The following is a 24,727-nucleotide window of genomic DNA, read 5'->3' on the forward strand; positions in this document are numbered from 1 at the left end:
ATAGCGAATTTGCTGTAGGTTGAAGTAACCTAGACGTTCAGACACTTTCTCCGAGCAAGCCGCCCTCCCACCCATCCAGCGCCCGTTGGTGTCACAGGAGGACTGGAGACAGATGCAACGTGTGCCCCCCACGCTATCGATAGGGAGCTGATTCTAACGTTAGCTGTCACCTGTGAGTTGGGGAACTATTTCTCAGTGCCCGGGTGCTGGAGGGGGAGCCGTGTTAGTAGTGATCTCTTAGGACCGTCTTCCGTGTGGAGCTTACTTGGGGCTCCTGGATTCAGGGCACAGAACTGCCAGGGCCAGGCACGGGGTGCTGGGAGTCACAGCATCAACCACGTTCGCTCCTCAGTAATCAAAGTGTCACGTGTCGTGTCCAGTGAGCGTCGTGCTTCCGAAGGGGAAGCAAAGCGCTTGCATCTGCTGACCCCCGGACTCACGGGGTCCTTCAGACAGGTCTCCATGTCTGGCAGGCAGACGCAGGCCGGTCTGTAGGACGGCTCTCTGCCTGGCTTGGGCGGCCTGGCGCGGCCTAGGCGGGGGCTCTGTTTAGGGAACGGAGGCTTCTTGTGTCGCTGGAAGTGCTTGGCGATGACCCGCCCTTCCGTCCCCGGCCCCCTTCCCTGCAGGCGGCCTCCAGGTCCAGCCACTGTCTCCTGCCGACAGGTTGGCGGGTGTCCCTCCAGAGATGGCCTCCTCTTCCCTCGGCCTGCAGTCGAGCATCCCCCCTGTCCACACTGGACCTGTGGGGGTGATCCGGGCCGCAGCAGCGCCCCAGGCCCGAGCCGGCTCCTCTGAGGGGTGAAGGTGACCCAGGGGGTCCCAGTGCCCTGGCTGGTGCAACGAGCCACTTCTTAGGCCTGAAACCTTTCGCTTCTCCCCAGTGACCTGCTGTGTGGAATGGGTGCGACCATGGGCAGGAAGTGTGGCTTTCTATCACTCCGAGAGGGTGTGTGTGGGCTTCAGGGGCTGGAGTTCCTCCTCCTCCTTGTAAGCACCGACAGGAACTGAGGTATAACTTAGCTCACCTGCCAATTTCTAGGTCCCCAGCAGGAGCAGAGGCTGTGCCGGCTTTATGGTCTTGTTACTTTTAAAATTGTTTATTGAATTATAGTTGCTTTTCAGCGTGTTAGTTTCTGGTGTGCAGCAAAGTGATTCAGTTATACATATGTATGTGTGTATTCTTTTTCATATTCTTTTCCATTAGGTTTATTACACCAGATACTGAATATATAGTTCCCTGTGCTGCACAGTAGGACCTTGTGTATTTTACACATAGTAGTATGTGTCTGCTAATTCCAAACTGCTGATTTATCCCTTCCCACCTTTTCCCCTTTGATAGCTATATGTGTTTTTTTCTGTGTCTGTGAGTCTATCTCTGTTTTGTAAATAAGTTCATTTGTATCTATTTCAGATTCCACGTATAAGTGATGTCATATGATATTTGTCTCTGACTTCCTTCACTCAGTATGATCATCTCCAGGCCCATCCGTGTTGCTGCAAATGCCATTATTTCATTATTTTTTACAGCTGAGTAGTATTCCCTTCAACCCACTCCAGTACTCTTGCCTGGAAAATCCCATGGACGGAGGAGCCTGGTAGGCTGCAGTCCATGGGGTTGTGAAGAGTCAGACACGACTGAGTGACTTCACTTTCGCTTTTCACTTTCATGCCTTGGAGAAGGAAATGGCAACCCACTCCAGTGTTCTTGCCTGGAGAATCCCAGGGACGGGGGAGCCTGGTGGGCCGCCGTCTCTGGGGTCGCACAGAGTCGGACACGACTGAAGCGACTTAGCAGCAGCAGTAGCAGCAGTATTCCCTTATGTATACCTACCACATCTTCTTTATCCATTTATCTGTCGATGGACATCTGGATTGCTTTCATGTCTTAGCTATTGTAAATAGTGCTGTGATGAACATTGAAGTGCATATATCTTTTCGAATTAAGAGGTTTTTTCCCCCCCCCAGATATCTGCTCAGGAGTGGGATTGCCGGATCATATGATAATTCTAGTTTTAGTTTTTGGGGGGAACTTCCTCCTTACTGTTCTCCATACTTCTGCACCAATTTACATTCCCACCAACAGTGTAGGAGGGTTCCCTTTTTTCCACACCCTCTCCAGCATTTATCATATGTAAACTTTTTGATGATGGCCATTCTGACTGGTGTGAGGTGGTACCTCGTAACTTTAATCTGCATTTCTCCAATAATTAGTGATGTTGAGCATCTTTTCATGTGCCTATTGGCCATCTGTTGGAGAAGGCGATGGCACCCCACTCAAGTACTCTTGCCTGGAAAATCCCAGGGACTGAGGAGCCTGGAAGGCTGCAGTCCATGGGGTCGCTGAGGGTCGGACACGACTGAGCGACTTCACTTTCACTTTTCACTTTCATGCATTGGAGAAGGAAATGGCAACCCACTCCAGTATTCTTGCCTGGAGAATCCCAGGGACAGAGCAACCTGGTGGCCTATAGTCCATGGCGTTGAAAAGAGTTGGACACAACTGAGTGACTGAGCACAGCACACAGCACGTGTTTTCTTTGCAGAAATTTCTGTTTAGACCCTCTGCCCATTTCTTGATTGGGTTATTTTCTTGATGTTGAGTCGTATGAGCTGTTTGTTTATTTTGGAAACCAGGCCCTCGTCAGTCGCATCATTTGTGAGTGTCTCTCTCCCATGGTTAGGTTGTGTTTCTGTTTCGTTCATGGTCTCCTTTGTTGTGCCAAAGCTTATACATTTGATTAGGTCCCATTTGTTTATTTTGGCTTCTGTTTCTGCTGCCTTGGGAGACTGTAATGTTCTTGGTTTTAATGGGTTTTGCCACGTTTGGTTTATAGACCTGGTTTGGTGAGTGATAACTTGCATGTAAGCTCGTGACAGTCATTACAGCAGAACCATCCCTGCTTTGTCAGCAGCCACGGGAGTGGCAGCAGCTGGCATGAAGGTTGATGGCCCTGGACATCAGACGCTGTTTCAACACTTCAAGGAGCGGCCGCTCGTCATGCTCCCATTTTACTGATAAAACCGAGGCATAGGAAGGCTGAGTGACTGTCCAGGTTGCGTGTCTGGTGGGGACACGGTTGGGATTTGGCCCTGGATCCTGTTCCGGGCGGTGCCCTTGACAGCTGACAGTGTCTCTTCAGTCAGAGTCCCACCTGGGGAGGAGGGGGCCTGTTTAGAGCCGGCTGATCCATCTGGGGGCCCCACACTGGCGCATCACGAGTCTCCGGCTCCAGACATGCACGCTACTCCCATGTTTAAACTCACCATTCTTCTGAGTTTTTCATGTACTTTAGCGTGGGATGTGGAAAGAGGGAACTCCTTTCCTTCAGGCGGTAGGTGCTCAGCTAGGAGGCGAGAGGTGAGTCTTTTCCCCAGATCCAGGTGCCGAGGATGAGCATGTTGAAAAGAAGTCAGAAAGTTCTCTGGGGAGAGCAGTCTCTGGGGAGCCCCTGGGAGCTCTGTGCTGACCCCAGCCCTGCAGATGTGGGGGTCCCCACAGGGCCAGCCCCAGGTGTCCTCTCCACCCCAGACTGAGTACAGCGGGGCAGGAAATGGAAATGGTCTGCACCCCGTTTTAGCATGTACAGGTTTTCTAGGCTCTCTTGCTCTGTGGCTAACAGATCCAACAGGCTTCTCACTGGGAGGGCTGTGCGCTGACCAGCATCACCCAAAGATGACGTTACCAGGGGCAGGATCCTGGGTGAGGGCCTGCGGTTCCGTGGGTGCCGAGCATGGGGGGTGCGTGTGCCGTGTGATCACCAGGTGTATGTTTCGTCAGCTCCTCTTCCGTCTGGGGTTCATGTGGACGTCCTTCACTGGGGTCACCATGTCTGGTGAGAAATGGGAAACCAGCCATGTGGAATATTATTTTGGGATCAAGTTACTGTTTTGTTCCAATGCTGTTTCTTTCAGGTTGTAGATACGGTTAACTCTTACTTGCCAAAAAAACTGTTTCTTTGTTGCCTGTTCCCCTGAACGGCTTATCCGTCATTGAGGAGTATAAGGTGGCCCTGGCAAAGAGAACACACCCCTGCTCATCTCTGGCTCACCCGCCACTTGCCTGCCTGCGCAGAGGAAGCAGAGCTTCTGCACGGCCTGGACTGAGGGGTGCAGGGCTGAGGGGTGGCCCATTAGAGGGCCTGGCTGGAGGCCAGCGCCGGGCACATGGGGCATGGTGCTCGCCCAGAAGCCCCATGGGGCCGAAGCCCCACCCCAAGGCTCATGGTGGGTGCCGGGCAGGTCACACACTGCTGCTGGCTCTTACCAACACACCATCCCGTTCTGCACGTGAGGAAATGTGGTGACATGACCTCTGAATGCTAAGGTGCCAGGCGCGGGCAGTTCACTTACTAGAGGTCCTTCCAGTTTACTGAGATATAATTGGCATGTGACCTTGTGTTAGTTTCCGGTGTACACCATAACAATTTGAGTCACACACAGTGAAGCTCTCAGAGGCCTTCAGATACGCAGCTCAGACGAGATCAGGCGCGTTCGTCAAATATACGGTATGGTATTGTCAACTGTGGGCTTTCCAGGTGCCGCAGTGGCAGAGTCTGCCTACCAGTGTAGGAGATGCAAGAGACACGGGCTTGATTCCTGGGTTGGGAAGATCCCCTGGGTCTTGGGAACAGCTACCCACTCCAGTATTCTTTCCTGGAGAATCCCATGGACAGAGGAGCCTGGCGGGCTGTAGTCCATGGGGTTGCAGAGGAGTCAGACACTTTGATCACCAAGAACAGACACGGCTGAGTGCACAGCACGCGCTGTCACCTGGAGGCGCTGTGCTGTGTGTCACATCCCAGGACCCGTTTATCTCATGACTGAAAGTTTGGACTTTCTGACCCCTTTCCCCCAATGCTCCACGCCCCCCAAACCACCTCTGGCAACCACCGCTCTATTCTCTGTAGCTGTGAGCTCTTTTGTTTTTTTTCTTCTAGGTCTCACATAGATGTGAGTTCATACAGGGTTCGTCTTCATATGGTGCCTCTTAGCGTGGTGCCCTGCAGGCTCACCTGTGTTGTTGCTAATGAAGGTTGCCTCCTTTTTGCACTGAGTAATGGTCCGCTCTGTGTCCACACCACGCCTCCTGTGTCCACTCACCTGGCGATGGGCACTTGGGTGGCTTCCACGTCTTGGTGTGGTGATGACCCTGCCGGGAGCATGGGGTGCCCGGTGCCTCGTTTAACCCTGAATTACCGCACTTCCAGCAGGACCTTGCTACGGTGATTCATCGGTGATTCCAGAGCCCCTGACCCACATCCTTTCAGGCTTCGAGGACATTGTTTCTGGGGCAAGGATTTTGTAAACACTTTTTGTTATAAAGATATTTTCTTCTTATTGGTTTTTGTCACCAAGAACAGAGACATAACGGTCCCTACTTTTGAGTGATGTTTGTGATAATGCTCAAATCTTGGCGTTTAGAGGCCGATGAGATCAATGATCTTAACACAGGGCCTTGTTCTCTCTTTAGAAATTGATCATATTTTACAGACCCAGTATTTTGTTGCTTGTTCCAAATATCCCACACCCACTGGGGTTATTCCTCTCGGCACAGAGTTGTGTGAGCTTTACCATGTTACCAGAGCCTCTGTTGGCCTCTTATTTTTAACTGGAGGATAACTGCTTTACAATATTGTATTGACTTCTGCCGTACAGCATCATGAGTCAGCCGTAAGTACACATCGTCCCCTCCCTCTTGAACGTCCCCACCCATCCCAGCCCTCTGGGGGTCACAGAGCATCCTGTGTTATACAGCAGCTTCCCATCAGCCATCTGGCCTCTGACTTTTGGCCTCAAGCAGGTGAGGAGGGTTCTGACTGCCGGGTTCATCTGAGCTAGGCTCACTGCTTCTGGTTTCCGGTTTTGGGTATGGAGGCCTGGACAGTGAGTTCAGACAGCAAGGGCCGCCTGCATTGTGCTTGTGCAGCCATCTGATGGGAGTTAGATGGAGTTCCAGAACATGGGGAGGTTTTTAAATCGCTTCTTTCCTTGGAGACGGAATCCTGGATTGCTTCTTACACTCCTGACTAACCTCTTTGGATCCCATCTGCCTCGTTTCTCTGTCCTCACTGACTTCCTATAGCACCTCCAAATTTAGCATCATCTGGAAATTTAATTAATGTGCTGTTCACCGCTCCTTCCAGATTGCTAATGAAGATGTTAACTGGGATGTGGCCCCCGGGCTGGCCGCGGGACACCTCTCACGGCTTCCCACTCCCGTCATTCATCAGTGCACCTTGTTTATGGCCCTTTCTCCAGGTCTCAGGCCACGAGGGGTGCTTAGACAAAGCCCAGTTTGAATTAATTTTTCCAGTAAGACTGTAAAAAACCCTGTGCCCAGTTCCTCCCTCAACCCCAGCCGTGTCTCTGGCCTTGTTCTTCCCTGCCCCGCTCCCCTCCCCCTGCCGCCCTCTCCGCGGAGATGCAGGCGGGGCTGCCAGCTGCCCTGGCTTTGTGAGGCTGGACCTTCTCAAGGTGGCTCCTTCCACGGTGCTCTGCCCTGCCACAGTCTCCATCTGCTCCGGTCTGCACAACAGAACCCACAGACGTGCATAAACAGTTGCAGCCTGAGGCCCAGGGGTCCTCCGAGGGCCCTCCCCTCGGCTTCTGCTCGTGTGGCCGTCCCTCCGGGCCTGGCTGTGTCCCAAAGCCCTTTTCTCATGTGGATGCAGTCCTTGCAAATCTGGGCTCCACCCTAATGACCTCATCTGAGTCGCTTCTTCAAAGGCCTTGTCCGCCTGTACAGTCACATTCTGAGGTGCTGTGGTGAGGACTTCAGCACGTGAGTTGTGGGTCTGGGGGAAATGGTTCAGTCCTTGAGAGTGGTGGATTTGTGACTCGTTTGTTTATGTGAGAGGTTTGGAAAGAGGTTTGGGGAGGGCTTCTATCCTGGTTAGGTTCTCAGACCCAAAGGTAGTAACCAGCCTCCATCACTTGGCGTGTCCCTGGGTTCCAGAAGTCAGCCCACCCATCGGGTGTGCCTCAGGCCTCCCTGCACACACTTTGCTGTTGTGTTTTGACTAGAGCTGAGACCTTGAAGGCCTGCCTTCTATTTTGATGACACTGTTTGGGATGTGGGAGGGGGCATGGCCAAGCACGGCGTGGCCTTGAGCCCTGCCGTGGGGAGGCGTGGCTAGAAGGGAAGGGGGCGTGGCTAGTAAGGGGAGTGACCTTGAGAGCCCGTTGGGGGCGTGGCTGGGGTGGACGTGGCTTGGACCCGCTCCTTGGCCTGCCTGGGAGGGGCCGGGCAGTGAGCTAGTGGCCTCCGGGAGAAACGCTGTGCTTGAGGAGGTGGTGGGGGCAGGTGCTGTGCATGCATCTGTAGACAGCTGGGCCGGGGCGGTGACTACCATGTGGTCTGGGCCCCTGGCAAGAGCAGGACTTCCCGGGAGGAGGCTGGGGGTTAGGAGCAGCCACTGGAAGGGCAGGCCGGAGTGATGCACCCCAGCCCTCCCGCCCCCAGCCAGGCGGTTTCGGGGTCAGATCTGCAATTTTACGAGATCTCAGAGGGACGAGAGGGGGCGGAGGAGGGGGTCCTGACCCTGAGGACCGTGGGAGACCCTGCGCCTGCTTCAGTCAGTGTATTCGTGTCACTCTGGTCCTGCGACTCGCCAGACTTAAAACCCTGTGAAGATGGTCTTTAAAGAAAGGTGCAAGTACCTGAACATGAGAAAAATCTCTGTGTGCTGGTGAAATTTCAGGAAGACTAACAGGCGCTGCATTAAAAAAAAAAAAAGGTGAACTCAAGATGGAGAACACAGGTAAAAGCGTGCACACAGGGGCGATGAGTTGGGGCTTTTAGAAGCGCTGGGCTCCGCGCCTCCTGCAACCCGGGAAGGCTGGCTGAGTGGCAGCTGGTATTACCAGCAGTGGAATCAATCTCGCGCCCCCGCGCGCGGGGGAGAGCAGCCCACATCAGGACCAGATGAATTTTTCAGCAGCGGAAGGTGAAATGTCAGGAAGACTGTAGATCACGCCGGCACAGGGTCCTCGGGAAATTAGAGCAGTGAAGGGCTGACAGAGCGGCGGTGGTGAAATACTGCTGCCGCGTCCGCCTGCTCCCTCTACAGTGAGCTGAGGACGATGGCCCAGCAGACCAAGGGCCGCTGTGCGGTCCTGGGCCCAGCGTCTCCCAGGCCCATGGTCAGGCGTGCAGTTTGGGGGTGGCCCAAGGTCTTGCTGGGACTGGGGAGGGGTGGGAGTGAGAGGAAGCCTGAGGGAGGCTTGGGCCCGCTGATGAAGACCCCAGGGTGAGGGGTGAGGGTCAGATGCACGTGCTGAACTCTTCCTGGCCTCGCCCCCCACTCCTCCCGCCACCTCCCATCTCCTCTCCTGCCCAGGCCCCAGCTTGGGCCTTCAGGTCTCACCTTGACCACTGTAATTTGACTCCTACAACAGATTTTTTTTTAAAGCACAGACGCAGGCTCTCATTTGGCTTCACCACCAGCCCAGAGCATCTGGGAGCCTGTCCTGGCCCCCTGTCTTCCCCTGACCTGGAGCACTTCGGGGCCCTCCTGGGCCTGTCTGTGTCTGTGAAGCAGGAAGTGTAACTGTGGGCTTCGGGTACCTGGTAAGGGGCTGTCCCACCTGTCCCGCGTTCTCTGTGAGCTGGCCCCACGCTGCCCTTCTGCTCCCCTGGTCGCTGCACTCTGCCAGTTCTCTGGCTGATTTTCATGCTAATCCCTCCTCCTCAAGCATTCTTCCAGTTGCCTGCCTGTCACAGTCTGTCTGTTCTGAGCCAGCCTGTTCCCTCCACCACCGAGCACCGGGCTGTGTGTGTTGGGAAAGGTGGGGGTGGGAGATGAGGGCTCTGCTAAAGATGGAATGTTCTAGAGCTTCCCTGACCTCCCGGTGCCGTCCAGGTCAGGGGAGCAGACTTCTCTGGAGGTGTGTCTATGCTGACGCTTTCTGTCTTCCCTGATCCTCTCCTGGGCTGCCTCTACTACTGCTGTTCTGTTAAAGACAGCGTGGGTGTCATTAGATGAGAAGGGGGTGTGGGCCCCCTGAAGGCGTCTGTCCTGGGCCTGGGCGGGCGGCGGCCGCAGGGGAGCCCCTCCCTCCGCTCTTACCCAGGATGCCCTGCGCTTTTGGAGGCGAGCTGTTTTGTTAACGCCTGTTTGCGAGCTGTTTATTGTTGGAGCGTGTGTATGTGTTTAATTCATCCTGCTGCTCGCTTTTAACTCGTATATCTAGACTATTTATGTTTTAAGTTCAGGGTCTGTTAAGGCTTGTCCCAGTGACTCAGTCAGTGAAGAGTCTGCCCGCAGTGGGGGTGACCTGGGTTTGATCCCTGGGTTGGGAAGATCCCCTGGATAAGGAAATGGCAACCAACTCCAGAATTCTTGCCTGGAGAATTCCATGGAGAGAGGAGCCTGGTGGGCTACAGTCTGTGGGGTCACAAAGAGTTGGACGCGACTGAGCGGCTGACTTTCACTTTGAGACTGTTTGTGTTTAAGTTATGCGTGTGTCGGGCTGCAGCGGCCGTTTTGTTGTCTGTTTTTTGTGTCTTCCCTTCGTTTCTCGTCACTGTCCCTTCCTTACCTTCCTGTGGTTACTTCAACAGTTTGTGAAATCTCATTTATTTATGATGTTTCTGAATATGCTGTTTTGTATCATTTTCTTGGTGTTTGCGGTACATACATGACTTTTCAAGTCTACTTCTAGAGAAGTACAGAAACCTTCTATGTAGGTCTCTCTGTCCTCCTCAGTGAAAAAATATAATCATCTCAAGATTTTCTTGATAGATGTTGACATCAGGTGTGTCGTTTTCAATATACGTATATACTTTTGTTTGTATTGTTTTCGTCTTTTATTTTGCCTTTGGTTAAAAAATAGGAATTTAGTTTCCTAAGCGGTCCTCCTTCTGCGCCGTGTTACCAGAGGTGCCCCCCGCCCTCTCCCCGCCACGGCCTGGGGCCATTTCAGCCATTCCAGTCAATGTCCTTACCTCTGTGCTTGGAGACGGTACTCATTCCTTACCTAGTTATTGTTAGAAAAACAGGGAAAGCGTGGCAATTCAGAAAGTCTCCATCTTCAACCATAAAACTGTTTCTGCAGGTTGGTTTTGAGTAATGGGATTTTATGATAATTATTCTTCATTAGTCGGTCTGATGTAATTATATAAGATTTAAAAACCTTCCATTTGAAATCAAGCAGGAGCTGTTTGCCTAGGTCTCACGCTTGTTGGTCGCTTCTTTCAGTCTCTGTGTCAGGTGGTGTGACAGGCGGAGCTCTTCCAGGATTCCCTGGTTTCCCTCACTGGTCTGGAAGTTTCCCTCAAGCCCAGGGCATATCACTCAGAAATCAAGTCAGGGACTTATTTGTGGTGCCTCATCATGTTTTGAATTTTCTTCATGTATTTGGGGGAAGTTCCTAGGTTATTAGTCCTGTTCCCCTCATGGAATTAAATCAAGTTTCCAGTTTCCCTTGCGGCTGGGACCCAGCACGTGACCTAAGCTCCTCGGGTCAGATGTGGCCATGCAAGAGGACGGTGAGGTCGCCGGTGTGGGGGCTGCAGAGCTGTCGGCTTTGGGGGTGGGGGCCGGGGGCCGCAGTGCCGTGGCGTCCAGGTGGGCGCGGGTCCCCGGCACTGCGGTGGGCCTGCGCGTCAGCGCTGCCACCGGGCTAGGCCCTGGTGTGTTTTCAACACTGCCCTCGATGGCCGGACGGGCCCGGTTCTCGTCACGACTGCTGCGTCCGCTCATTCTTCTGCGTCCTAAAGTCATCTCCACTCTCAGTCGACGGAGGCAGCTTTGTGGATGCGGCTGAGGCTGGAGGGCTGTGTGCTGTGCCAGGAGCTGGGTCACCTCCAGCTACCACCCTGGGTGGTACCTACCACGCAGGGGCGACGTGGAGGCCCAGCCTGTTCCCATTCTCACTGGGCTGCCCAGGGCCCCACGTGCCGGCCGCCTGCATGCCGTGTGCCCCTTGCCCTGTTGGGAGGAGACCCCGCCCTGCTGGGAGCTCACGGTTGGGCGAGGAGGACAGGCGCTACCCAGTACCCCCGCAGTGGTGGTGCCTAGGGCAGGGGCTGGCGGGGGTGGTCAGAGATGGGCCGCGGGCCCAGCGCCAGCTCTCCTGGTGGTGACCACTCGGCTGAAGCACAGGCCTGCCCCTCCTGGACTCCCCCTCCTTCCTCTTCCTCCATCCAGTGCCTGTTGCTGCGCTCGCTTCCTGCGGCCCATCAGTGTACTAAGAGGCCGTACAGACAAAGTAAGGGACAGAGACGGGACCCCGGGGCAGGGAGGAGGGTGGGGTGGCCTGGCGGAGCCGAGGGCCTGGATTCAGAGGAGAGGACCTTCTGAGGGGTGCCTGGGAGACGACCGTTCTCCATTTACCACACACATTGCAATGGCTCCTTCCTGTGAGTGACTTGAAAGCAAACAAATCCTTCTAGTGTGTTGATGTCTGTTTTTCCCTTCTGAAGATCAGCTCTCCCTGTCACCTGAGAGGGCAGGGCCATCCTGCTCCCTGAGCGCGGGCCGGGCATCAGGCAGGGGCTCCCTCCTCCAGACACTCCATGAGCACCCGTGTCGGATCCGGGACTGGTCAGGTTCAGCGGAATTGGTTTCTTTGCTGCGGACCCAGAAGTTTCCGAACGCCTAGCTCCAGTGTCCCCCTCCGTCGCCGCGCAGGTACTCTCTGCAGGGGTTCCTCTCCTCCCTTCCACTCTGGAGGTTTTGTGCAGCTGTGTGGACTCTGGAGCCCCATGAGGAAGTCCCCTGGGACTCTTCTCTAGCGCACCTAGACATGAACTCTCAAACCGATTTAACGTGACCAGAAATACTTTCCCGAGAGTTGGTTTTTAAGCCAACGTGGTTCAGCTGTGTTCGCCTGAGGGCCAGCACGTGCATCGTGAGCCCCCGGGTGAAACAGGCTGCCCCAGCTGGAAGGGGCGAATGCGCCCTCTGACCAGCAGCCTGCTTAGGAGAGTCCCTTGGCCAGCCGTGGGCGCAGGCCTGTTCTCCTTGGGGTCTGAGGGCCCCCGTCTGCCTGTGGAGGGCATGGGCCTGTGGAGGGAGAAGACCTGTTCTCCTTGGGGTCTGAGGGCCCGCCTCTGCCTGTGGAGGGAGAAGACCTCTCTCCATCGAGTCCCCCGTGTGTTGCTAGGAGCCAGGTTGATCCCAGAAGGCGAGCTTAAGAAGGAGGTGATTTATCATCTTCGAGTGGAGCCCAGCCGGTGAGGACCGGCTTTGTCATCCCCTGACAGTGCTCTCGGGGTGAAGGGGCATGCCCTTGGGGTGAAGGGGCACACGGTCTCTTTCAGGAGCACCAGCCCCGTCACGCGGCTCCACTCATGACCCGACATCTCCCAGAGGGCCCCCTCCTGACACCGTTGCACTGGGGGCTGGGATTTCAGCACAGGAACTTGGCGGGGAGGCTGGTAACCTGTTATGATGAAATAGGCATTGCTTCCGTCTCTCTCCACTAGGGTCGTCATCTTGGCAGAAGCTGCCCGAGTGCAGCTGGTGATTTTTAAACCTATTGTCTTAATGAAAGTTACATTGTAAATACTTGGGTAAAACTTAAAAATATACCTTTTTTATAGTATTATTTTGATCTATATCATAATGCATTTAGCAAGCAGCTATCTTTCCTAGCTCCCCTTTGAAAGCAGAAAGGTTATAAATGATAAATATTCAGGGCCCAGCAGACCCAGATACAGAGAAGGCATTCAGGTATGTAATGAACTGTGCACTGCTCACATAAGATCCATCCCATTTTGCCTCCATGTGAATCCTAATTACAAAAAAATTGAATTCTTGACCTCCAAGTGTCTGTGTGGTGAGGCTGGGTATGACCGTGAGCTCTCCCTGAGCTGCGCCCCCCCGCCCCAGCCGTCCCCACCGCTGCGGGCACTGGCGCTCACACCCGGCGGGCGCTCAGTCCTCGATGTGGAGACTGGGTTCAGGGCCACCGAGCACCCTCATCGAAGCCGGGGAGTCTCGGGAGCTCGAGAGAAGCTGAAGGTCAGGTCTCTTTTCCGTCCTGACTGGAAAGCGGAGGGCTGGCTCCGCGAGAGTGGAGAGGTTCCCCAGGCCTGGGTGCTTCCCTGTGGAGCCCCCGCTCCTGGCCTGGCCTGTCGCGTGAGGGGATGAGACGGGCTTCCTCTGTGTCCCTCTTGTGGCAGAAATAGACACATGTGGTCCTGTGGCCTTTAGCCTGGCTGGTCACAGAAGGACGGGAGACATGGGTGTTCTGCCCCTGTGTCTTGTCCCCTTTCTGTCCCCGCCTTCCCTGGGCCTGCTTCGCCCTTGCCCCCCATCACCTTCCTCCTGGGCAAACCCTGGGGCCAGATTCAGCACGGACAGCCAAGTGGCAGCGTATGTCTCGAAGCCCAAGTCAGAATTAACACGCTTTAGGAAACACTCCCAGAAGCGTCAGCCGGAGTGGACTGCTGTTACCCTGGCTTAGGGGCAGTTCTCTCTTGATTGTGTTCCGGGTCCCTGGGAACGTCTGACTTTCCAATCGCAGTCTAACCAGCCCCCCCTTCCCCCCCTACCCCACAACACGTATTAGTGACAAAAAGCACCTTCACTGTAAGGGCCGTCGCTTTGTATCCTTCTGCGTTTAAAGACGGGTTTTGCGTCTCTGATGTGACGTGATGATGACCACTTGGCTTTGTCCTGGGCCGTTTCTGCCCGCCAGCCTGAGTCTAGACCTTGGGGTGGGCACTGGCTCACATGCGCGTGTAAACACAGACCCTGTGGAGGAGAGTGTCGGGAGGCGTAGCAAGAGAGGCCTGGGCCCTGTGAGGCTGGGCGTGGCTGCGGGGCAGGCTGCTCCATGACGAGGGGCAGTTTGAGTGCCTGCAGGAGAGGGGACAGTGTGTGTGTGTGCGCGTGTCAAACGTGTGCACAGATCTGGGAGACTCCCGCTCCAGGGCCTGCTGAGGGCCTGAGCTGGGCAGTGTGTAAGAGTCCAGGGTGCGGGAAGCAGCCGGGTGCCGTGTGGGCGGGAGGCTAGTGGCCTGGGTTCTGGAGGGCCCGGCAGGCTCGGCTCTCAGGACGGTGGGCCACGCTGCAGGGGAGGGAGGCGCACGCATCCGTCCATCCCATGGGTGTTTGTCCAGCTGCTGCTTTCTCTGCATGTCCAGAGCTTGAGAACAGGCCCTCACAGCCTTCCCTCGTCCGCACCCAGCTGTGGGGCAGACGCCGGACATGCCAGCCGGGGCCTCTGGTGTGTGTGATGCCCCGTGTCAGGAGCGCCCTGGCCTTGGCCCTGATTGTGGGGGTGGGACGCTGGGGAGCCTGGACGAGGAGCGGTTCGGGTTTAGCATTGGACAGGGAAGCGTGTCCTGCGTCCGGCCAGCGGGCTACAGGGAGGCGGGTGCGCTGCTGCTGAAAAGGATGTGCCGTGGGCATCTCTGCGGGTTGAAAGCCGAGGCGCTGGCCCAGGTTGGGACCAGCCCTGGGCCTGCGGTGCCGGCCTGCGGTGAGGGCGGAGGGCTGGTTCCGTGCCCCGCTGTTACGAGTCCACGCTCGCTCTGCTTGCTGCACGACAGGCTGATAAGGGAGAGACGAGCTGGTGGGGCAGAGGATAGCGGCTTCACACAGAAAGCCAGCGGACAGAAGATGGTAGGGCTTGTGCCCCCAAGGAGCCGTCTTGCTAGAGTCAGAATTCCTGCTGCTTTGATACTAAAAGGGGATGGAGTAAAGTCAGATGCGTCCTCCTTCCCTTTGGGCCCCCGGAGGAATGTGTGAATTTCTTCCTCCTGGAGCTGTTCACATGTGGTCAAGAGAATTCCTGGGAGCTAAACCAAGCTCACTCCATGCTCATTACCTGGGAGCAGCGTTCCCGGAGATGGGCCATTACGGATAACTGAAGCCTGGAGGCAGCATCTCTTCAGTGATGAACGTGTGTTGGAACGCGGAGGTTCTTCCTTATGACCCTCGGCATCCCGGCTAGGGCATCAGCACCCAGGGCTCCCTCAGCCCTCGCCCGCCTCCCAGGCCTCCGTATCCACCCCAGGTTCCTGCTGTTGGTTGTGGAGGTGTACCCGGGCATCTGGGTCATGTCAACTCTCCTTCCCCCTGTCCACACAGAAGGAAGGGACATTCTGAGGCTGGCGTCCTTTGTTTAAAGCCAGATAGAACGCGGGAGTGGCCTCAGGGTGGCTGAGAAGGGAGGCAGAAAGTGGGGGCCCAGAGGCCAGGGAGGACGGTGGCAGGGGCCTGGCTCCAGCCTCCCTCGCCAGCTGGTGGGGAGATGGAATAGACAGTTCTGTCCTGGGAAGAGCCCCGCGGGCAGTGAGCGCTGCAGAGAGTGAGCCTGGGTGGGAATCCTGGGCGTGGAAGACAGCGTCTGATCCGGGAGATGGTGGGGGGCGGGGGGAGCGCTCTGGCCGCGGCAGGGTGGCTGCTGCCCATCCACGTCCAGGCCTGGGGACAAGGTGGCCTCGAGGGACATCCAGGCTGCGTTCTGTGAGTGCCCCCTGCAGCCACTCGCTTCCTGTGAGAGGAGGGCTGGTGGAAGGCCCTGGGCCCTCCTTTGAGAAGCGCCCCCTCCCAGTAGACCTTCCGCAAGCGCAGGGCCCGCTGTTGTGTGTTTGGAGTAAGACGAGTCTGCTTTTAGAGGTCAGGCTCCGAGGCGGGGTGTGTCTCCGCCGTCCTGCAGCGTCTGACCCAGTTTCAGCGGAGGCGGTTCTCCGAGATGGTGAGGATTGCCCCTGGGACCTTCCCTTTAGACTCAAGTGTCTGCCACCTGGACGTGGCCGAGTGTCCAGGAGTGACACGAGGAGCCGAGGAGGGTGGGGGGAGCGCGAGGCGGGCCCTGTTGCTTAGCGACATTCCCAGCCAGCATCTCTTCTTCCGAGAGCCTGGCCACGGCCTGGCTTTGTAACGGGAGCACTTTGGTTTTCCACGTTAGTGTCCCTGCATCACTGATGGCTATCATCTGCTTGATGCTGCTGGTCAGAGAGGCAGAAGGGCTTCCCAAACACCCTAGCAGACCTTTTCCCAGCCGTAACGTTTGCTGTTTCACCATCGTCTATTTTCAGAGGAGTTGGTAACTTAAATGAAGATTTCTGAAACTCCTGAAGGGTCCCCAAGTCTGCTCCAGATTCAGTGTCTGAGCTCCCTTTTTGTTTGGGGGTGAGGTCGTGGTCTGTGTTTTAGGGGACCTCTGTGTCACTTAGCAGAGGTCAAAGAGCAGTTGGAGAAGGCCTGCTTTTCCAGTGAGGAATCCGGGTCACATGGGGCCCTCTCCACCTGCGGCTCCTTCAGCTCTTCACTGTCTAACTCACCTTCGAGATTTCTCTACTCGCGTCGGAGGTGATGGGGGGACAAAGCCCTGGGTTGGGAGGACACTGGCAGGTCCCCTGGGAGCCGGCGGGGTCCTGTGGTTCCACCCCAGAGGCCACGTGTCCAGGGTTTCAGAGGAACCGCTGCGGGGGAGGGACAAGAACGGTCTCTGGAGTGGCCGTGGGGTGCAGGTGACATGCAGCGTGGAGGCCGGCGGCCTGGGCGGGGCCGGGGGAGGGGACAGAGCGGAGCTCGTCCCCTTGGGAGGACCTTCCTGGTCGTCCTCTGCTCTCGGGAAGACAGGCGGCGCTTTTACTCAGCTCTCTTGGTGGCTCCCCGCCCCGAGAGGGAGGCTCAAGGAAGGACCCACACTCCTGAGAGCAGCGCTGGGGAGATGCGGGACGCGGTGGGGGTTTGGGGGAGGAGCCTGGAGACCGCGGAGGGGGCGGGGCGGGGCGGGGGGAGGAGCCTGGAGACCTAGGAGAGGGCAGGGCGGGGGGGAGGAGCCTTGAGGGGGCGGGGCGAAGGGGCAGCCTGGATGACACACGTGCGCGCAGGTGAGCGGAGGGGGCAGGTGAGCGGAGGGGGCGGGCAGGCCTGTCTCCCGTGACCACGTCTGCGGACTCGGATCCGTCCACCCAGCCCTTTCCCACCGTGTCACCTCTCGCAGGGGAGGAGGGTCAGGTCAGGTGTCAGCAGGGAGTGTTACCTGGGTCCACCACGCAGACACTCCCGCACCCGCCCCATTCTCAGCCCTCCCCGTCAGGAGCTTTTCAGCATGAAAATCGCACGGTGTGACTAACTTCAGCTGCCTTTGGACTTTGCAAAGATCTGAGCACTTGCAGCTTGTTCAGGAGAAAGTACTGTAAGTATGTAAAATGCTATCAAACCTTCCAAGTAACGTGTGTGTGTGTGTGTGTTTCATGGAAAGATCCAGAATTTCCAAACAGTGACCCTGTTCGTTTACAAAAGACTGATGAGCACACAGACGTGGTTTAAGTTGGTCTCTTACTTCTGTGTTTCAGAATCCCCCCTTCACGTCCTGCGCTTTGAGCCGTTCTCAGTAAAATAAAGAGAGCAAAATAACGAGAGGAAGGAAGGAGGAGCATTTCCAGTGTCTGTCGTCCCAGGGCTGTGCGCTCATTTCTAGCTGGCAGGGGTGGTTTCATGAGCGCATGGCCCAGAGTGGCTCCTCTCTGCTCTGTGCTTTGCTGGACTGGTGAGGGACGCTGTGTCCGCTCGTCAGGCTCCAAGATGAGCCTGCGTGTCCGTGTGCAGAGTCAGGCTTCTGAACTGGCGCCAGCCCCATCACCCCGAGAGCAGTAATGGGCACCAGTGGGGTTCCCCGCGCCTGTGAAGGGCACACGCTTCAGTGGCCGTTCCCTGGGCAACGGCAACCCGAGCCAGCTGGCTCCATCCCCACCCGGCAGCGCGCGCACCCGCCAGGAGCCAGTGCCGAAGCCATGGCCGTCTGTGGGCTCCGATGGTGCACGTTTGCAGTCAGGTGTCAGGGCCCAACCGAGGAGGAGCCCCTGGGCGGCAGGCCTCGGGGCACTGGGCCAGACATGCGGCCGCAGCTGTGGGGCGTGGGTGCCTGAAAGGAGCTGCGTCTGCAGGAAGTCAGGTCAGAGAAGGGCAGAGCTCTCTGGGGTCTGCAGTGCGCCTGCTGGAGGGCGAGGCCTTGGAGCAGCCCTGCCCCGAAGAGCTGCAGGGTCAGCGGTCAGGAGGGGCCCTGGCTGGCCCTGGCCTGCTCTCTGCTGGGCGCCAGCATTAGGGCTGCGGGGCGAGAGGCGGGTGGCCTGGGTGTATCCTTGTGGTTGCTCAGCATGTGCTGCCAGACAGACTCGGGGAGTCAGGACAGTGCTGGAGCTGCATGGAGTCCAGCTACGACTGTGAACGTCCCTGGGGGTCTCAGGAGTAAGGATGAGGGTGGTCTCAGCAGAGCTGGGCGCGCAGGGCTTGGCTGCAGCTCTGGGGTGAGTGAGATCGTGGGCGCGCACCTGTGTCTTTGGGGTCGCTTGGTTCCACCTGGCTGGGTGTCGGGATGACGCAGGGCTGAGGAGGGGCCAGCAGGCCGGCTGGGGTGGGCAGCCGGGGCTCTGGGCTGGGAGGCCACAGAAAGGTCGCTGCCAGCTGGAGGCGGCGGGGTCCCGGAGGGATGAGGGTTCTGGCCCACTTGGGGGTGAAGCTCCCCAGACACCTGGCACCACACCACTCATGGGACCCCTTGCAGAGCCTGTCCCCCCGCAGCACCCAGACCCCTCCACCGGGAAGCCCTGGGAGGTGCCCGGGCAGCTGCGTGGTCGTCACGGAGCAGGCTGCGGCTGGCGCCTCCGGAGCTGAGACGGGAGCACATGGAAGGCGGCATCCCAGCTTTGTGGGCGTGTGGGCCCTTCTCAGGCCCTTCCCGTTGCCTCTGCATCTCCTTTAAAAGCAGCCCCATCCTCTGGTGGGCCCCCGAGACAGGCAGCCCCCCGCCTGGGTCGGTGGCTGTGGGAGGGGCACCAGGACGATGCACTGGGGGTCAGGAGCCGCCCGCCCTGTGGCTATGGGCCGGCTGCTGGTAGTCCTCTCGGAGGTCGCCGTGTGCCTGCGCCGCCTCGCGTCAGGGACAGCAGCACGCTGGACACCGGCCTCACCGGCTCGGGGAGCCGCCTCCTGGAACCTTCTGCTGCCTTGCAGGTTCCCTGTGGGTTTAGCATGGGCGTGAAGGAGCTCCGCACACAGGGGCCCCCAGACGTGCTCTGTTCCCCCGCCCCACAGTGTTCCGAGGGGAAGGGGATGCCCCGCTTCCTGCCCCACTGGCTCTGCTGTCCCTGGAAGGGTGGGGACCCTGCTCCCTTCCCGTTGTACCGTCTGGAGTCTGCACGCAGTGCCTGCGGGCCCTCTGAGAGGGGGCCCAGGCCTCCGTGTGTGGGTCTGACGGTGAGATGGGGTGTGACGTGCTGGGTAGGGACCGTGTCAGCTCTCACAGGGCCCTTACCTCCTGCCGCCGCTGCCCTGGGAGTGGTTGGCTTTCCGGGGGAAAACCTACAGGATGTTCTTGGGGTGCTGCTATGGGGTCGTTCCTCAGTGGAACCCAGGTTTCCTGGAAGGCAGGGCCCTGGCCTGTGAACTGTCTCAGGAGCCGAGTGAGGGGCAATGACTCCATCGTGGGGGCTCAGGGCAGGTCCCACCTGGTCAGTCCCGAGTCTGCGGTCACACCCACCAGGCGCTGGAGGACCTGGCCCACCTCCTGTCTCCTCTGCACAGCCGGAGCCCAGGGCTGCCACGCTTCCTCCCTGTGCCCGCCGGCGCTCATGGCCCGTCCCCCCACCCTGCTCCTGCCGAGGCACTGCCTGCCCACCCTCAGGCATCTCGGGGTGCAGGGCTCCCACCACTGGGGCAGATGCCAAGGCATCGCCCGGCCCACCCTCAGGCATCTCGGGGTGCAGGGCTCCCACCGATGGGGAGACACCTGGCTGCCCTTTGTTTCTCACTGCAGGCTCCTGCAGCACCTGAAGGCCAGGGCTGGTGGGGAGGCGTGGCGGGCACCTCCCTGGGTGCTGGCGGGCCAGCCGGGTTACACCAGCTCAGCTGGATCCCACCTCATCAATCTTGCTCAGCCCGTGTCAGCCGGCAGAGGTCTCTGAAAATAGCCTGAGATTCCGAGTCACCACGCCCCACGGAAGCCTCCTCCCCCGCGGCTGTGGATCAGACTATCCCCGGCCGGGCTTTGCTCAGGCTTACAGAGGCGCTAATCTCCTCCGAGTCCGCGAAGCCTGGACTGCTGCTCCCCACCGTGGTCCGCGCCTGGCGTGGGTGCACTTGGCACCCTCGATGCGCTCTCACATCCATTTGCCTGATTGCCTTTTTATCTAAGTGCCTTCAGATCGAGTGTTACACGTAACAGTCAGGCCAGCGTCAGATGGGCCTTCTAGACACAGCTCACAGCGCACGTTTTCCCTTTCAGAGTGCCAGGCTGTTCCCAAGCCAGGAGGCTTCAGCTGGCTTTGGACTGGTGTGAATGAGCCCCATGAGCCGGGGGTGGACACTTGGGTCCCTGGGCCTCGGTCTCCTCATCTGAGAATGTGGGGCATGGTGGGGAGTTGCCTGCACTGGATCGTCTGTGGGTCTGAACCTGCGGTGAAGACCGGGCTCATAGGAGGTGGCCCTGTCCATGTGGTGTGGGGTAGGGGGCTCCCGGTCACCGGAGTGGAGCAGTAACTCTGGCAGTTACACTGCGGGGCCTGACTTCAGGGTAGCTTTGAAAACAGAGATAAAAGAAGAACGCCTCGGTGGTCGTTACAGCATCTTCCTTCTAAAGATCAGGTTTTCCTTCTTAAAAGCACCTTCGGTTCTTTGATAGCTGGTGGATGTGTGTTGAATGCTCAGTTGAGATCCATACAGATGTGGAAAGCCTCAGAGCCTCAGAGCCCATTTGCGTGTCTCGGTGGGCACACCTCCAGCGCTTCTCAGTTAGCGCTGTTTGCCTTCCATTTCATCTGCTTCTGATGCCTTGGAGAGTTTCGATAATGCCTACATATTCCTTGGACCAAGAGCGCACCCTGACAGTACTCTGCAGCCCTGCACATCCCTCGGGCGGGTGATGTCAGCAGGCGCCTCCCGGTGGCTTTCTGGTCTTCCTCAGGATGGTTCTGGTGTTTGTCTTTCAGTAAGGGGCTTCGGACTCGCCTCGTATTGATGGAATTCTTCCTGCCAGATGCGGTCCGGTTTCAGAATCGCCGGCCTCCATCCCTGGTCTGGAGCAGGCCCTCCACCCGCCCGACTGGTCCCCCGGGCCCTTCCCGGTCTGGTCCTCGGAGGCTCAGCCCTCATTGCTCTTGGCATTAGTTCAGCTCGTTGTGTCCCACATGGCCGTGTTGGCCATGCCCCACGCCCCGAGGGCCCCGGGCCTGCGATCCTGCTCAGAGCGCCTCTGTGTCCACTTCCATGTGCCCACAGCTTCCTGGGGGCACAGGTCAGGTTGCTTCTGTTCCCAGCAGCTTCCTTTGACTCCCCTGCAGGGAGGGCATCTCCTCCCTTCAGCACCTCGCCTGGATTTGCAAAGATCTGGACCTCGTGTTATGCAACCGTTTGATCATGTTTTGCATCCTCGGGGGCCGCGTCTGGTCTGACTGGGCTCCGTGTGTCAGTCTCCCAGTCTTCTCCTCTGGGTTCTGGCTAGACCGTTGGCCTCCAGCCTCAAGTGCACACGGCGAGGAGGGGCAGGGTGCGCCTGTCCTCTTCCTAGCCCGCCGAGTGCAGCTGCTCTGTGGCTATTGTCCATAACACCCCGGCCCTACATGCCTTTAACCGTTAAAGTAGGCCCATGTCTCCACTGCCTCTGACAGGGAGAGGGACACTTTCTGAGGCTTCTACCCGCTGACCCCAAAGGCCACGGAGAGGTGGGCCTTTTCCCTCCTGCTGTATGTCCGCCCCTTGGAAACGGCCTCTCTGGGTGGGTCTGCAGGGCTGGCACATCTGCTGTGGCCTGGCTTTGTCCATTTATTGCCTGGCCCCCCAGTGCCCCAGTCTGACAGGGACATGGGACGCTTTGGGTTCAGTGAACCTTGAGCTGCCAGGTTGTCGTGTTCTGCCTGGCATGTGAGCAGCAGCAGGAGGTCCCTGGAGGCCAATGGGGGTGGGGGTGTCTTGTTACACGCCTGCCTGGTGCTGCGGGGTCCTGATTGCGGGGCCTCGGGCCATGTTCCCATCAGTGGGTCCTGTGTCTGAAACCGGCCCAGCCCAGGCCTGGGTAAAGGATTATGACTTAAGTGGAGTGACTCCCCTCAGCCTCCTGCTCATTCACTCCTGTTTCCCTTGGCATTTGTGTGAACGCGCGCGCATGCGCGCGCGCGCGTGTGTGTGTGTGTGTGTGTGTGTGTGTGTGTGTTGGCGGGGGCGGGGGCGGGGGCAGTGATACAGGGGTGGAGGGCCATCTGTTCCGTTCCTTGGGGGACGTCTCCCGTTGTCTGTCGGCCAGTTGGCCTTCCTTGGCTGGTACCTTGGCCTGGTTGATCGTTAACGATAATTGCTGCCCCCTGGCTTCTGGCAGTCACCTACCACCAGCAGGCTGCTCTCGCTTTGGGGCCAGGTTTAACTACTGGGGTCAGAGAGTGGTCACAAAGCCTGTTACCAACAAGCCACGCTTCCCGACAGCGTCTCCTGAGAGTAGGGTTCCTGGGTCCCCTGGTACATGGACTTTCAACTGCCAAAACGTTTTCCAGAATGTTTGAGTTATTTTACACTCTTTCCAGCAACACTTGAGGGTACAGTTGCCTTTACATTGAATTTTAGCCACCTGTCAGTTATGTAGTATATCTTGCTTTGGTTTTATTGTGCAATTACTGTTGATGTTGAGCATCTTTTTTGGTGCTTATTGACCATTCAAATGTTTTCTTTTGTGAAATGTCTGATTCAGTCTTCTGCCTGCTTTTGAAAATTGGGTTACTTGTCTGATTATTAAGTTGTAGAAATTCTTTACATGTATTAGATACAAGCCCTTTATCAGGGTACAGATATATGTGTTCGAATATTGTCTCCAAGTTCTGCTCTATTTTTAAAGCTGAGTCTTTCCAAGAGCGGCAGTTTTAAATTTTGATAAAGTCCAATGACTTTTGGTGAATGAAGTTCTTAATTATGAAGTAGCCTGTTATCAGTCTTTTTCTTTGTCATTTGTGGTTTTTATGCCTCATTAAGAAGTCTTTGCTAATTCCACATTTAGGATATTCTACTGTGTATTGTAGAAAGATTTGTATGGTTCTGTCTTACTCATTTCAATCTCCAGTCTACCTGGAGTTAGTTTTTGGATATGTTGTGAAGTAGAATGCAGCTCATTTTTTTTTTTTTTCACATGGATACATAACTGATCAGCATCTTTTACTGAAAAGACCACCCTTTGTCCACTGCAGTTAAGTATCATTCTGTCATTTTGTTTTAAATCAGGTGACCGTCTCTGTGAAATCTATTTCTGGATTCCGTTTGCTTTCTCTGGGCTGTTTATCTAACTGGGAATCAGCAGTAAATTAATACCAGATTGTAAACCATCCAGTTTGTTCTTCTGCATGACTGCCTTGGCCATCTGGGTACTTCACATTTCTGTGTCAGTTTTAGCATTTCTTCCAAAGAAAAAAAAAAAAAGCCAACTAGGACTTTGAGGGTTCAGGGCTCTTTACAGTGAGAAGTTTCCCATCCATGAACATGGTGTGCCCCTCATTAATAGTTTTTCAAATTTCGTTTTTAAAAATCTTTGTTTCTCTATAGATACCAGTTGAATTTTATACATCATCTTTGTGTCTAGCAGTTTTGCTGATTTCCCTTTGTATTTCTACCGTCTGTGTGTGTAGATTCTAAGTTTTTACACATATAATCATTAGCAAATAATGGTTCTGTTACTCTTTTCTTGTTCTTGCAGTTTTTTTCTTGTCACGTTGAAGTAGTTAAGACCTCCCGTGGGACGTTAACTAGAGGTGGTGGCACAGTATTCTTGTTTCCTTCCTCTTCTCAAGGGGGAAGCGCATAATGTCTCACCCCCAGCAGTCATGTTTGCTGGGTGAGCAGGCAGCTGTGGGAAGAGCTACCTTCCCGACCGGAGCAGAGCCCCAGAGGGAGCTGTCCGCCGGGAGCCCAGCACTAGCCGGTCCCCCCGCGCACCAGTTGTTGCTGCCGCGTCGCCTGCCGTCACATGCGGCGCACTGCTCGTGCGCACAGCCAGTGTTTTGCTCTCAGGTCACTAGTCCCATCACTTTTCAGGGTAGAACTTTGTTCTTCTGTCATTTAGGAAGATTAAAATAATTTGTGCCTCTGCTGGGTGGATGTTTTGGGCATTTGCTGCTGCCTTCCAACTCAGAGTTACCAACTGTCTCTTCAGTTAGTTTTTCTCTTTTCAGGAGTTCCATTGACAACCCCAGGGGCTCTGCAGTGAGACTGTGGAACTTAAAATCTCAGCAGAAAAAATCCATTTCGCTCATAGACAGAAACTGTCATGTTCTACTTGGCATGGTTAAAAGTGGATGTGTTTACATAGAATTTGTATGTAACATCCATGATTCTTTAAGCTGCAATTCCCTGCTCTGTCAGACCCAGTCAGGTACATGAACAGAGTGCTGAGACTGGGATCAGAGAGACGTGGGTGAAGTCCTGATCCTCCTGCTGACCGTTTGGTCGTGGGTGATAATGGTGTTGTGATAACAGCACCCGGGGGGGCAGGCGTTTCCCGTGTGGTTACTGCTGTGGGGTTCTTGGTTGATTCGTTTGGTGTTTAGATTGAAGGGCCGGCGCATGTAGTGAGAAGTGGGACATTTGCTAATGTGTGGTAAGGTCCTCCCACCCCCCGCCTTAATTTTTGTGTAGGAATTACTGCTCACGGGGCGTTGTTTTCTACAATTATTTCATATTTTTCACTTGATACCAATTACTGTTTAATGTTGAAGCCTATTCATTGTTTTATTACCATTTATTAAAGACCGTTTTTAAAGGGGAAGGTGTTTAGCACATGTGCT

The 24,727-nt window shown here is 56.2% G+C and overlaps 1 protein-coding gene across 9 annotated transcripts in view; it reads left to right on the forward strand.

Annotated features, from left to right (window-relative positions):
- Positions 1 to 24,727, forward strand: part of EIPR1 (EARP complex and GARP complex interacting protein 1) — a 76,247-nt gene that overhangs the window by 16,024 nt on the left and 35,496 nt on the right. The window contains exons 1-2 of one of the 9 annotated variants that reach the window (XM_061426746.1): positions 7,259 to 7,763; positions 8,415 to 8,572. The exons of 3 other annotated variants lie outside the window; for them this stretch is intronic. Coding sequence is in view for 2 of the 6 variants with exons in the window: in XM_061426743.1 (XP_061282727.1) it covers positions 11,522 to 11,636 (115 nt within the window). In the remaining 4 variants the exon portion in view is untranslated. Of the gene's footprint in view, positions 1 to 54; positions 173 to 4,488; positions 4,509 to 7,257; positions 7,764 to 7,815; positions 8,573 to 11,316; positions 11,637 to 24,727 lie in introns of those variants that run through there. 5 more of the 9 variants (XM_061426749.1, XM_061426748.1, XM_061426744.1 and 2 more) reach the window with 5 other exon arrangements.

Source organism: Bos javanicus, chromosome 8 (assembly GCF_032452875.1).
Source record: "Bos javanicus breed banteng chromosome 8, ARS-OSU_banteng_1.0, whole genome shotgun sequence".
In the NCBI taxonomy this organism is placed as follows: Eukaryota; Metazoa; Chordata; class Mammalia; order Artiodactyla; family Bovidae; genus Bos; species Bos javanicus.